The sequence below is a fragment of the Poecile atricapillus genome, chromosome 18, assembly GCF_030490865.1.
Source record: "Poecile atricapillus isolate bPoeAtr1 chromosome 18, bPoeAtr1.hap1, whole genome shotgun sequence".
Classification (NCBI taxonomy): domain Eukaryota; kingdom Metazoa; phylum Chordata; class Aves; order Passeriformes; family Paridae; genus Poecile; species Poecile atricapillus.
The window spans coordinates 10,761,949-10,775,772 of record NC_081266.1 but is presented as its reverse complement, the minus strand read 5'-3'; the positions used below and the strand labels follow the sequence as shown (position 1 = coordinate 10,775,772).

Sequence of the window (13,824 nt, the reverse complement as noted above, 5' to 3'; positions counted from 1 at the left end):
AGCCTGCAGTGTGCCCTCATGGCCAAAAAGGGACCCTGGGGTGCATCAAGAAAAGTATTGACAGGAGGTTGAGGGAGGTGACCCTGCCTTTTTACTCAGCCCTAGTGAGGCACATCTGGAGTGCTGTGTTCAGTTCCAAGCTCAGCAGATGAAGAAAAGCAGGGAACCACTGGAGTGAGTCCAGTGAAGGGCTATGGAGATGGTGAGGAGACTGGGGCATCCCTCTCATGAGAAAACTTTGAGTGAGCTGGGCTCACCCTGGAAAAGAGACAGCTGAGAGGGGACCTCATCCATGTCTGTCAGCATCTGCAGGAAGAGGTCAGGGAATGTACCAGGATCTGCTCCGTGAGGCCCAGAAATGGGACAAGAGGCAACAGGAGGAACAGATACCCAGGAAGCTCCACCTGAATGGGAGGAAGAACTTCCTTGTGCAGTGATTGAGCACTGGAGCAGATTGCCCAGAGAGGCTGTGGAGCATCCCTCACCGGTGATATCCCAGAACCATCTGGACACAATCCTGTGCCACGTGCTCTGGGATGGCCCTGCTGGAGCTGGGAGGTGGCACCAGATGACCACTGTGGGCCCTTCCAGCCTGACCCATTCCATGATTCCATGAAACAAGAAGGGGTGGAAGAAAGTGAATGGTACTCACAAGTTCATTGTAAGTAGGGTCAGAGCCTCTTGGAGCTGTTCTTGTTTTCCTTCGACTGACCTCATAAGGATCTGGCAGAAGATAAAATTCAGCGTGTGCACTTGGGGCAGAGCCATCTGGGAGGTGCTGGAAAACAAGAAGGTCATAAATATGAGTGTCCATGTTCTAGCAAAGAAAACAAATAAAAAGTACCAAATGAAATCTGTGTTTTTAGCAGACATAAAAACATGTTGCATTTTCAGTATTCTCTGGGCTAAACTGGAGTGCCAGTGGAATAACAAGCATTAGTAGAATTCAGCTTAAAATGGAATCAGGAAAATAAAAATTAAATAACACAGAGACAAGGTAAAATTATCTGTCTTTAATATTTTCATTCTGATGGAAAAAATCCTTAAGCCTCAATCTACTCTAACTCATCTTAATCTGATACAAAGTCTGGCCTTTCCACTTTCCAGAGCAAGGCATAGGAACTGGATTTTAGATGGCAAGCTCCTACTGATTTTAACCCCCAAGTATCTGTGCTGATATTGGGGAGACCGATGGTTTCTAAGGGTGTTTTGTAAAACATATTGCTATAGAAGAGCCAGGAGCATTTCCTGCAGCAATATGGGCAGAACAGGATTCTTACAGCAGCCTTTCTGATCTCGCCCATCACACAGCTGCAATCTCTAATTTTCCAGTTCAGGTTACTGAATGATATTCCAGATATTCCATCTTATACGGCAGCAACTCGAGATCAGAGACAATCTATTAACCAGGCTCAGTCATCAACACCAGCCAGTGCTGGTGGGTGGAGAATTTTCTGATAACTTCTGAGGAGCTGTAAAGTCATTCCTAAAGCAGATTACAATTACTCAGGAAACACATTCTATTACTTGAGGCTTCAAAAGAACACACAAGAAACATAAAAATTAAAAACTACGGAGCAGGCACGTGTCACTTAATGCTTGGCTTATAATTAAATACAAACCCTTGTGTTGGTTACACAGTATACAGTCAGAAAGCACAAAATGGAGTGTATCAAAATATCAATAATTTTGATCATATAATCAGCATTTTAGACAGGAAGTTTGCCTGTCAGCACCCAAGCAATGCAGTGACATGATGCAAATGAGAATACAGGCAAAAAGAAGAGAACTTAAAACATTTGGAGCCAATGAACCCAAAGGATTATACAGGCACTTGCATTTCTATCTCCTGTTGTAGTTTTACACCTGGCTCAGGATGAAGAAATTTCTCAGATTTTGATTATTCACAGTATGTGTCTGGAAATGTGGGGCTTTCTACAGCATTATCAACAACATATCCCTGGGATAGAAGAAACTGCTGTCTCCTAGCAATAAATAATTTCTCTGTTGGGAAGGAAAACAGTGCTTGTGTGTGTGAACAACCAGTTCTTGCACAACAAACCTCTGGTTTTTGTTATCTGAAATGATCCTTCAAGGCAAATGATGTGGTCTACTGCAAAGCTGATTCTTGCTACCATTAACATCATACAGCATCAAAGGATGCCCCACTCAAACCATTACATATTGTCAGCACTATGGGAGTGATTAATATTGCTATTGCTAAGTTCCCCAAAGCACATCTGATTTAAAATTCCCATGGGATTTAGATAGATGGGATTCAATAGCCAACATAAGAGAGCCATTAAAGGGCAATGGAACTAAAGGGTATTTTCCAATGTGGCCACATTGTTAATGCAGGATTTATAATTTACACTGTCCACTTGAAAACCCACCTCTGTTGATTTAGGACTGTACTAAAACTTCATTGAGGATTACAAGTAACAGTAAACAGAGCATCTCTTAAAAATCAGGAGGGAGAATGAAATGCAGCCCTAAGTCCCAGTCCAAGGAACCAGGATCCTAAGTGCAATCTAGATCTCCACTTCTCAATGAATAGGTAAACATCACTGTAACTTGAAGGTCAACTGATTTTAGTTGTTTCAGACAAAGGAAGGAACCAGGCTGAGGTGACAGGCTCCAAAGGTAATGTAGTTTAACAGGACATGGGTGTCCAGAAGTGGATGTGATTAACTGAAAAGGAGTCAGGTAAAACTGTCACTGTGCTTTTGGACTGCTCTTTCTCATGTTACCTTGCCTTCAGCCAACTAACCTTCCTCTGTCAGCTGATTCCTCTCAAAATTTAAGGGAGGCACTTTGCAGCAGTGTTTTGGCTGTATGAGATGGACTGAAAACTACTTCCTCACTATCTCTTTGAATGTATTTAAATCTGTGTTCAAAGAGGTGAGTGGGAGGAGAGGGTCAAGAGAGAAAATTAAAAAAGAGAACATTTTAGAGATTCAGACGGGAAAACTCGACGGGGGAGCTGTTGCTCTGGATTATTTCAGAACTAAAATAAAGCCCCTTTTCATGAATAGTAGCAATCAGCAGTCAGACTGTTAGAGGTAATTTGATGTCCAGCCACCTGAATTCCAAGTAGACATTGTAGTTCTGATTATTGGTTTTTTTCTCCCCCACTTTAGAGGTGACATTTCCCTCCTTCCTCCTCCCTTGCTGAGGAAAGGCAAACAGGCTGCTCCAAATCCCACTATTGTCCCAGTTTTCCATCTGCAGAGGCACTGTTATGCCACCAAACAATCAAAAAAGCTCATATGATGAGTTTATGTCGGTTTCTCTTTTGATTGGCACAAGAGCTGAATTTCTTTTCTTGTGAAAAGCCTGTTTAACCATAGGATTTCTTGAGGCAAGACTTGCAATGGAAAGAGTTGTACTTTGCTAGACACTTCCTAGCAGGAACAAGGAGTGATAGTGGCAGTTTGACTGTAATAGTGCAAAAACAAGGCTTGGATTAACGTGGCAAAAAATCTCTTTTAAAATCATGAGTAGGTGGAATTTGAAGTAAACTGTTTTATTAAGACAACAGACATAGCAGGCAAAAAACCCCCAAGTTTTGGGCAAACGAATCCTCTCCTAGGGTTTCTGAGTTGAGCACTGAAATAAAGAATGGAGGAAACATCAGAAATATTTTTCTTACTAAGGATTATGACTTCTGTCATATTACAGTATCACATTTAGTGATCACTTCTAACTCAGTCTGCCCTGGCTTATTTATAAATTTAGGTTAACATGAGGAATACCTGACCAAAACCACAGAATCCCAGATGGGGTCAGGCTGGAAGGGCCCACAGCGGTCATCTGGCCCCACTTCCCTGCTCCAGCAGGGTCATCCCAGAGCATATGGCACAGCATTGCATCCAGATGGTTCTGGAACATCTCCAGTGAGGGATTCTCCACACCCTCTCTGGGCAATCTGTTCCAGACTCTGGTCACCCACACAGGAAAGAAATTCTTCCTCATATTCAGGTGGAACTTCTCTCTTTGCAGCAAAGAGTACCTGCTCTGATAGTTCAGGATAGAAACAGAGTAAGATTTCTAGCAGACTCATAAGTAGTTCTGAAATCCAGCAAACTCCCTCTTTATTCTTATTAAAAGTTTTTAAAAAATCAATTATTTTTGTCCATAGTCCAGGGCAGAAGGAAAATCAAAGGGTACCTTGGGAAAGTCATTTTGCACTTTACAAAACCTTTATGGCTTGAATGGACTTGTGATCAAGGTAACAGAAAAATCCTAAAGTTTTAAAATGAATTCTATTTGTGTTTAATTCTGAAGTAATTTTATTAACCCAAAAATAAAGGCTTTTACTTCCTTAAGAAGAAGCTACTCCCAATTTAAATTACTGTCTTAAATCTTTCATTGTGTTTGTTTGCAAATAAATCCAAGCTATAAAAATCTGCAAGACTGTAAAGGTGTAACACCAATGTTGGAGTCTGAGATACAGACTGTGTGCCCTTGTTTTTAATTTTTAGTTCTGGGATTCAAGAGAATACTGAATTTCATATTATATGAAATTCATGAGCATGTTTTCATGGTGATACATGAAAACAAATGATAAAGTTAGATGAAAAAAGCTAAAAGTGTAGGTGTGTAGATTAGAAAGTTTCTTAAATCACTGGGTGAAAAAAAATAGTTTAGAGAACAGGAGACAAGATGGAGGATTTAGGGTGTTGTCCCTTGTCCTTTCTTCTTTCTTCTTCATGTTCTGCTCCTGGAGGTTTTTGGGTAATAGTTAGTGATTGGATAGAAAATGCCGCAGTGCATCACAGAGGTGATGGGTCATTGGGTCATTAAGAAAAATAATATACGTGTCTATTGTTAATTGGGTAAAAATAGGTATAAAGATAAAAGAACTGCGGAGTTCGGGGCCATTTTGTGTATCAGACACGAAGTGTGCCACAAGGCCTTGTTTGTACCATCAGAAGAAAGAAATGTACCAGATTGCAAAGATTAACCTTGTAACCAGCCTGGAGAGACCTGTTAAGTTTTGTAAGGATCCTTCAATAAACACGAGAAACAAGATTCTAACAAGCTCAGGAGTTTTCTTCGAATCATAAAGACTGAGATAAGTGGAACTCCCCACAAGGGAGGATCCCAAAAGAATTCAGCCCAAAGAAGGCTGGGAGACTAGAGAAAAGTTGTAGACACAGAGAATAGAGCCCAAGGGAGGCAAAGAAAGAGAAATTACAATACCCTTTTGTAGAGTTATCAGTTTATAAAAACAAATTTAATGAATTTAAAATTAACTACTTAGAAGAACATGCTATTCTGACAACTTGCTGACTGTGTAGCCAGTGCAGAATTACAACCATGAGCACTGGCTGAACCAATCTGAAGAAGCACAAGATCTCTGCCTCATCTCTCAAGTCTCTCAATATGCAAAAATTAAGTTGATGAAATAACAGTGATAAAACAGTGGCAGCAAAACTCGTCTGCATTAGAGGAAGTTTAATATATTGCAAGGGAAACGTGACTAGCACTCCAAATTAATTAAAACAAAACAGAGATCAGCATCACTAATAGCAAAGTAAGAGAAGTACTGAACAAAGAAAAATTCTCAAAGTGATCAAATGGAAAAAGGAATACAAAATTCAATGAAAAGTCACAAGTCTAAATATAAATACATTGCAGGCTCTGAGGAATCACTTGCAAATGTGTAGAGTAAAAAGGGGAGAGACAGGCCTATATCTCAAACCTAACACAGCTCATATTTCAAACTTCAAAATCAGAAAGCTTTTCAACCAAAAAAAAGCCCCAATGAATTAAAAAAGAAATAAAAACATTCACAACAGCTTTTGAAAATGAATGCCATAGCACAGAGAACTATTGGGTAAAACAAGCTAACAACAACAAAAAGAACCCCATAAACCAAATAAGGGAAAAAATGAACAAAACCAAAAAATAATAATAAAAACATCTAACAGGCCTTTCAGCTCACAGAGAATCTGGTTCTCCTGAAAGTACCCTATAAGGTCACTTGTTAAAGCTGCTGAAAGAAACTAAGGTGCCAGAAATGAAGAGATGGTAGTGGTTCACAACAATGAAAGGATGCAAATTAACAAACCTGCAAGGACTTGAGCTCACAAACTCTTCACCCTGATTTCAAAGAGGGAGTGAATACACAAGTTAAACCTTAGCAGTATTCCCAGAACCATGGGTGCCATTCAGGATGACAAGAAGGGCCCAGCTGAAGGATCACAGAAGATTTACACAAGATTAGGAACACAAGCAGTAAAATAGCAAGTGGTATTTCATAGTGGTACTAATGAAAAAAAACCCTCTCTATTTTACACAGGACAAGAGGGAATGGCTGCCAACTGAAAGAGTGTAGAGTTACATTAGATATTGGAAAAAAATCTTTACTATGAGAGTGGTGAGACACTGGAACAAGACAGACAAGAGAAGCTTTGGACATCCCTTCCCTGGAGGTGTTCAAGGCCAGGTTGGATGGGGCTTTGAACAACCTGGTCCTGTGGAAGGTGTCCCTGCCCATGGCAGCAAGATGATCTTTAAATCCCCTTCCAAGCCAAACCATTCCATGATTCTGAAAAATCCAAGAGGGGGCTCTGAGACGACCATTTCTACTATGGAATAAAACCTTAGCAGTAACAGTAATATAATCTAGTAATAGATACCATTTCATAGACTGGTCATCTCAGAGAATTCACTGAAAGTTTTGTGTGCATGTATGAAACAACACAGAGCTTTTAATTAGTTTTTAAAACAACTTGTGGAGAGTTGGTGTGGGGTCAGGGGTGAACACAGAAACCCATCAGGTGCAGTTAAACACAAAGATATCAGCTCTGACTCTTGAAGTCACTGAACCACAGACAGCTGCTGGCCAGGAATTCTTGTGCAGGTTCTCCAAAAAACCTCCAAAACAAATCCTCACCTCTGGCAATCTGTTTCTGTCAAATGCTGCAAAAACCACTAAATACACTGTTCAAAAAACCTTGAACACAGCACATGCCAAACTGCTGGATAATAATATAATATAATAATAAATGTAGGGGAGATAATCTCTCCTACATTTGGCTGCTTTTCACAGTTACATGAAGCCCAGTGGGAATGATGATACAGCATCAATGGATTAGAAACCAGGGTTTTGTATTTTCAAACTTTAAAACTAACTTCCAACAGTTTTTTCTATTCCCCTGGCTTCTTCACCTTTTCAACAAGGCAGGACGTGATCCACCCACTTGTGACACAGAGTTGACTTTCACTGCCTATTACACAAGCCTGCCAAATAAGAACATCTCCCTCCAGCAGGCCAGAGCTTTACCCTCTGTTCCCTGTTTCCCTGGAAACTGATGCAGCATGGATTGTGGAAGGGAGAGTAGAGTAATTCTCAAGCCACAGACACTGAAAGATTATGAAACCAGTGAACAGGATAATTAAACTCTGAACGATCCACAGCTAATTTGCAGTTGAACTTCCCTACACAACACAGGTCTGTAATTATAAATTTCCATCAGATACTTGATACGAGTCTGTGTTAGGGGGGTTTCACAGACAGATGCCTGAAACAGGGATACTATTTATTATATTCAGACAACAAAATTCACCAGCCAGGGTGTAGCTGTTTAATTTTGTTGTCAGCTGAATCACAGGATCCAGCAGAGTGGATTAGCCCCTAATAGCACAGGCTTTCCTTCTGTCCAAGCTGCCACCAGCTCAGCATTACCCTCCCCAAGAACTCCACGTCAGACACCAACCTCCTAAAGCTGCTGCAAGCAAATCTAATCTCAGTGACAGTTCAAATAAAACCAGCACAGATGAAAATCATCACATTCTGCCTTTCCCTCTCGTTAAAACAGATTTAACTGATTTAATGAGCTTTATACTCTCCTCAATAGGAAAAAGCCTACATACATCAATAAAAACTAGAGGGAGCAACACTTGAAAATGCTTTTTTTAATTGACTTTTGCTTTCAGGACAACAGCCCAGGGACGAAGTTTCATTACCACTCCAATATTTCATGTCCTTCAAAAAGTACACAATTTATTCTCAGGATACTATTCAAACATGATTCACAGGAAATAAACTAAAAACAAAACCACAAGAAAATCAACAATTCAATTGGATTTACATGACTAATAAAAGTCTCTTCAGCTTTGAATCTTCCAGTACAAATTCTTTTAAGGTAGTATACACCAAGAATATTTAGTGATTATATTTTCTTAGAATACCCATCTTTAAAATTACTAACACTGATGTACATTGATGTGTATTTACAATACCTTTAAGAATAGAATAGTAAATACTGGAGTTTTGGCTTCCTGTAAGTAAAAAAGCTCCTTATCATCCAAAGAACTTAAAAAAAAGAAAAATCACAGGAAATTTGAGAGGTAAACTGTACGGTATATTACATGCTGAAACCAAAGTACAAAAACCCAGTTAGCCCAAAAAAGAAAAGAGAAAAATTAATGAGCAAGACAGCCTTCAGTGAAAGCCAGAGGCAATTCATTCACAGCTTTACTTGTTCTTTTCATCAGCCTCTGATGGGCTTTTCTTAAGGCTAAGGTATTACTTAGAAATATCCACACAAACACTGAAATACAAACAGTCATAAAGCAGCACTGAAAGTGAAAATTTAAAAAAAATGTTCTGACATCCTACTCGAAAACCAGAAAAATAAAAGAAAGATCAAATGCTTTATTATACACTGATTATTACATGAGAACATGATTACTTTAATCCTCTGCTGAAGAGATGAAAAGAACAAATCAAAATTTGCATGTGTTTCGAAACTGCTGCTGATTCTGCACCTTTTAAGCCATTTGTGACCCAAGATTTCAAAGCAAACTGCTTGAAACTCAGAAAAAAATCCCTAAACAATTGCATAAATTCAAATAAAATAAGAAAATATGACAAACTGGTTTTGTTCTTAACTGAAAAGGAAGAAAATATATATAAAAAGATATATATATAAAAGATATATATAAAAAGACTGAATTACTTTCAGTAATCCAGTTTGAAAAAGAGAAGTTTGTACAGTTCAAGTTCAGGCACATTGTGAGTGTGCAAACAGCATAAACGGACAAAACCTGTAAATGTGTTTATTCCAACTTGTCTCCAAGTTTCTCCGCCCAACAGCAGCTCTGTCTTCTGCAGTGGATTGTACCCAAAGAAATCTGTAACTGCAATGTGCAGTTTGACAGACAATGATTCTGTAGACAAAAATCACCACGTTTGACCTACACAACTCAACCATGCACAGAGCAAACCCTCCTGGACCATCTTTATTGTCAGCTACAAAACTCTCCAGCAACCATCTCCAGACAAATAAAAGTTTAACATTTTTATCACATTAATTCCTTCATCTGAAAAAATATCTATTGTGTTAGGTGCCTTTAAACAATTTACATAGAGCTACAAGGCAATATCCTATGCTGCAGTTCAAATAGCAAATTATATCTGAAAACCTTCGAAATAATAATCTAATTTACTCTGTATATAAACATGTAGCATTGCAGAATAATTATAAAAGAGCATTAATTATGGATTAATACTGTTTCTTGGTAAATCCTTAGCTGCTGAGACTATAATGCTGAGATATTATAGTACTACCAAATGAATCATTGTGCTCTCAACTGCAGAGCGATGCCAACAGAGCTGAAATAGGTTGGCAACATCCTGCCACTAGAGAAAAACAAGAATTTGTTGTATTTCCATAGCAAAGGGTGCCTTACAGGTGTTGACATCTGCCAAATCTTGTACTTGCAAGGGCTAATGAGACAGCAGCATCAACTAACCCCCAGCTATTAATTGAGGATTATTAATTGAGTATGACAGGATTTTTTTATTTGTCCACCTACACCAGGACAGCTCCTGAGGCACATACTTGCAGCTTCCAGCTCCCAGGAAGTCACACCACAGCCCATCAGGATGTGCTGGGATACACAGGATTGCACAGCAGTACTTGAAGATTCACTGACATCTTTCCCCTGTTTTGAATAATTCATTCAATGTGTAAAGCAAACAAATAAAACACAACTCCTGTTCTAAACTCCTCACCCAAACACTCCCTGCTCAAGAAAACCCAGGGTCTGAAGTTCAGTAATTTGTTTAGAACTGGAAGTTTGACAGACAAAGAAAAAAGTGCTTTCCCAAAAAGTAGGTTTCAATTAATGTGCTAAAACCCTAATCTCTCTCTCTCTCTGACACAAGGTGTCCTCACACTTGTATTATTTTTTAAGATTAAATTAAATAAGATACAGTGTTCTTACTGCACCAAAACATCAAAAACAATCTATGAACAGTATTAAAAAAGTTAATTCTGCTGTAAGTTTTAAAACAGGTGCTCCTACTAAATGTATTTAAGGGAAAATACTACCATAGTCTGAAAGTAACTTTTTGTTCAGGTAAGTATTACACATTGTATTACTAAATTCTGTTAAATATAGGAATTGCAGGGTGTGTTTGTGCTGGGGTTTTGTTGCTTTGTTTTCTGGGTTGGTTTTGTTTGGTTGGGTTTTTATTTATTTTTTTTATAGCTTGTAATAAGTTAATATTCAAAGAAATCCTTTACTTACTGCTCCCAGATTTTAGAGTTACAATTTCCTTTAGTTTTTATATCAGGAGGTAAAAAAAAAAAAAAAATCAATCTCCACAAGCAATAATCTAGTACTCCACTGCCAACCCACGGAAATAGGAACCGTCCAAAGAGCACATTCAGATAAAAAATGCTACCAAAAGCTTCTTAGAAATACCAATATCTGAACTGCACACATAGAGATATTTTCAGTGTCATTATTGTATGATCAATCAAAATTACATCACCACTTCACATTTCAAATGTGATAAAGAATGTCCTGAGTGTATTAAAGAATGTCAAAGTGACTTGTTTTACTTTCATACAGGGGTATTTTGATTCTTTAGAGCTACATTGTGGCCTACTACATTTTTCCTTTTTATTCTCTTTAGACAAACTGTTTTAGATTTTGTGTGCTTGAGAAATTTGACTTGAGTGCAAGTTGACTTAGAGGCATTTGAATTTCCTTTTGAGTGTGAAGACAGAAGTTACCTTTGATGATTATCACATTTATTCCTTCTGGATATGAATTTTAAACCCTAAATTTTTATTTTAAAGACCAGACCAAGCATTTCTGCTCTTTTAAGACCTGGTAAGAGATCCTCCAAACAAAGTGTCAGCATTTATGCTTGCCTGTAACACATATTTCCTCCAAAGCTTTTGATTTTATTAACTCAAAAGTAGCATTAACCCTCAAATACTTCATCCAAGTTTTAAAGTTTGGAAGCAGCTTTAGAAAGATGACCTGACTGGTATCCTCTCACAGCAGCTTTCTGGTTTAAATTGTGTACAGAACATTTATGCCTGTTTGTGGATGAACACAGGTTAGTGTGGCAACAGGTCCATTCTAAAAATCAGTCCCAAATTCCTCTTCACTCTTGGAAACATTAAGAAATTCTACTTAGTGCCAACTTCCTTCCCCAGAATAACCCATGTTGAAGTGATTCAGATATGAATAACCTAAACAGTTGGAAAAACAGGTTTTATTCATGATGCTAAGTACAATATAATTATTAATTGTATGAAGTACATCTGAGAATAATTACATATAAACTAGTGCTCTTTGGCACTGCAGTACTTGGCATGGTTTTTACAACCTCAAGTCACTTCACCTGGAAAATCTTATTCTTGTGCCAAGGAGTCAAATATGTCCTGCATTAATATTTTAATGTGGAACATGCACAGCTTATTCACAGAAGCATGTGAAAGAAGTAACCTGATCTGCAGCATAAGCTAATATACAAATGCAACTTTAAAAAAAATAACAATACCCCACCAAATAAAAACTAAATCCTATCCAAGTATTTAGCTTGTCCCAACAAAATGAATCTCACAACATAAGACAGTCTACATTTATTAAAATGAGCCTCAAATGTTCTTCCTGGCTTGAACAGCAAGAGCAGGAAGGTTGCTACAAGAATGGGTCTTACCCTAAGCAAAAGCCTTTTAAGTAGTAAAAGAGACATGAGGTAAATTCCTTCAGAAAAAAAAAAACAAACCAAAAACCAAACCCCCCAAACAGTCTCACGTTTGTTTGGTTTAGACTTCATCTCAAGTTTCAAAGATGCTGAGAAAGGACTGCTGTGGTTTATCCCCAAAAATCCTTTACATAAATTTTTATACGAAGAACAGAATTCGCCTTCAGAGCATGGAAAATAAAAATAGTAGGTTTCCTGGAGAAAGAGACTTCTTTCCTCTGGGCTATCTACTCAGTCTGGGACAGAAAGGAGGGAGAAGGAAAGAGCCAGAATGGATTAAACAGTCAAAAATTTCTGTTCCTAGCAATAACAGAATTACTCTACCTTTTAAATCTTGTATCATTACAAAAGTCATTCTTTCTTCTTCTGAATCAATAATTTGATTTAGTCACACTGATACACCTGTAACCCACCAGTGACCTGGGCCTTCAAGACACATAAGGATTTAGTCAGCTCCAGCAGATTTACAGCCCAAAAATGCAGTGAGTTAGAGATTTCATTAGAAAAGTGCTATATTATTTAACATTCACAGCACAGGTATTATGAAGTTCTTCCATAAAGGCTAATATTTTTACCAGTCTGTGAGTTACATATTCTTCAGAAGATATTTCCATCTATACTCTGATGATTTTAAAGTGTCTGATATGATTGGCAAAAAATATCCAAATGTTTTTGTTAACAGGAGGAACATGATAAACAGATTATAACTGCATTTTCAATATGTTCCTTGAATTGGTTTGGACACAAAAGTCAACACTTCCATAATGCAATGAACTATTTCCATTCCCTCCCCTACATTCAATCATTTCAAGGACATAAAAAGCAAGATTTAAAAATATTTTGACACTTGCCTCCCCTTTAGATATATATACACTAACTGGTTGAAAGCACAGTTACCCAATGAAGCCAGTCATGCTTTTTTTTTCCACAGGAAGGATGAAAACACCAAATATTGCAATTCTATTTACCCCTGACATACCTACTTTTCCCACATCATCCTCATTTGTGTCCCCATTGCATTTTATTCCACATCCTACTCCAACACTGCTTTTTTGTCCTCTCAGTTCACTTCTAAATTTATGCCAAAGTAAAATGTTAAACTGGACATCAAGTGTGTTCTCACAGAAAATTTGCAAAGAGAAGAGAATATTGAGAGCTTGAAAGAAAGACTGGAAATACCACCTGATTTAAACAGCCTGAATAATCTCTGCTATTAAAGCCAGGCAACATTAATGACAGATTTCTTTCTAGAATAATCCTAGTCTTTATGTTCAAATTCACCTTAAGTAATCTTTAACATATACTATTTATATACCCTGTATTTATAGGTTGTGCATCCAGTACTCAGACTTGTGCAACAGAGAAGCATCACCTCTTACTCAGAGGCTGAGCTACTCAATCTCCTCTGAGAAATTCCACACAACCAGGATCTGAAAAAGAAAAACCTCTCCTGAGCCAAGCTGCTCAGCATAAGCCACGTTCCAAAAGGTATGGATGGCATCCTTGCTCCAAGTCTGGGAAAAAGCTGACAAGAATCTCCCCCCCTCCTCCCTCTTGGCTTTAACGTGTTTGCCCACATATTAAGTGAATCCAGCTCCTCCAGCAAGCACTGGGATGGGCAGGAGAACAGGCAGTAAATGCTGCCATCTACCAGAAAGTCAGGAGTTTTCTGTTTCAGCTGCAAGTAAGAAAGCAGGGAGCTGGGGGGAAGGCAGAGGAGCTGCTGGGTAAACACAGCAGCCAATTCTTATTCAGTCGTAATCTTTAAAACATAAAAGCCACTAAATAAAATCCACAAG

The 13,824-nt window shown here is 38.2% G+C and overlaps 1 protein-coding gene across 1 annotated transcript in view; it reads right to left on the bottom strand.

Annotated features, from left to right (window-relative positions):
- Positions 1-536: 536 nt before the first annotated feature.
- Positions 537-13,824, bottom strand: part of LOC131586215 (pleckstrin homology domain-containing family A member 5-like) — a 59,488-nt gene continuing 46,200 nt past the window's right edge. Inside the window, 1 exon segment of the mRNA XM_058853104.1 lies at positions 537-778. Coding sequence (XP_058709087.1) covers positions 649-778 — 130 coding nt within the window. The 3' untranslated portion in view covers positions 537-648.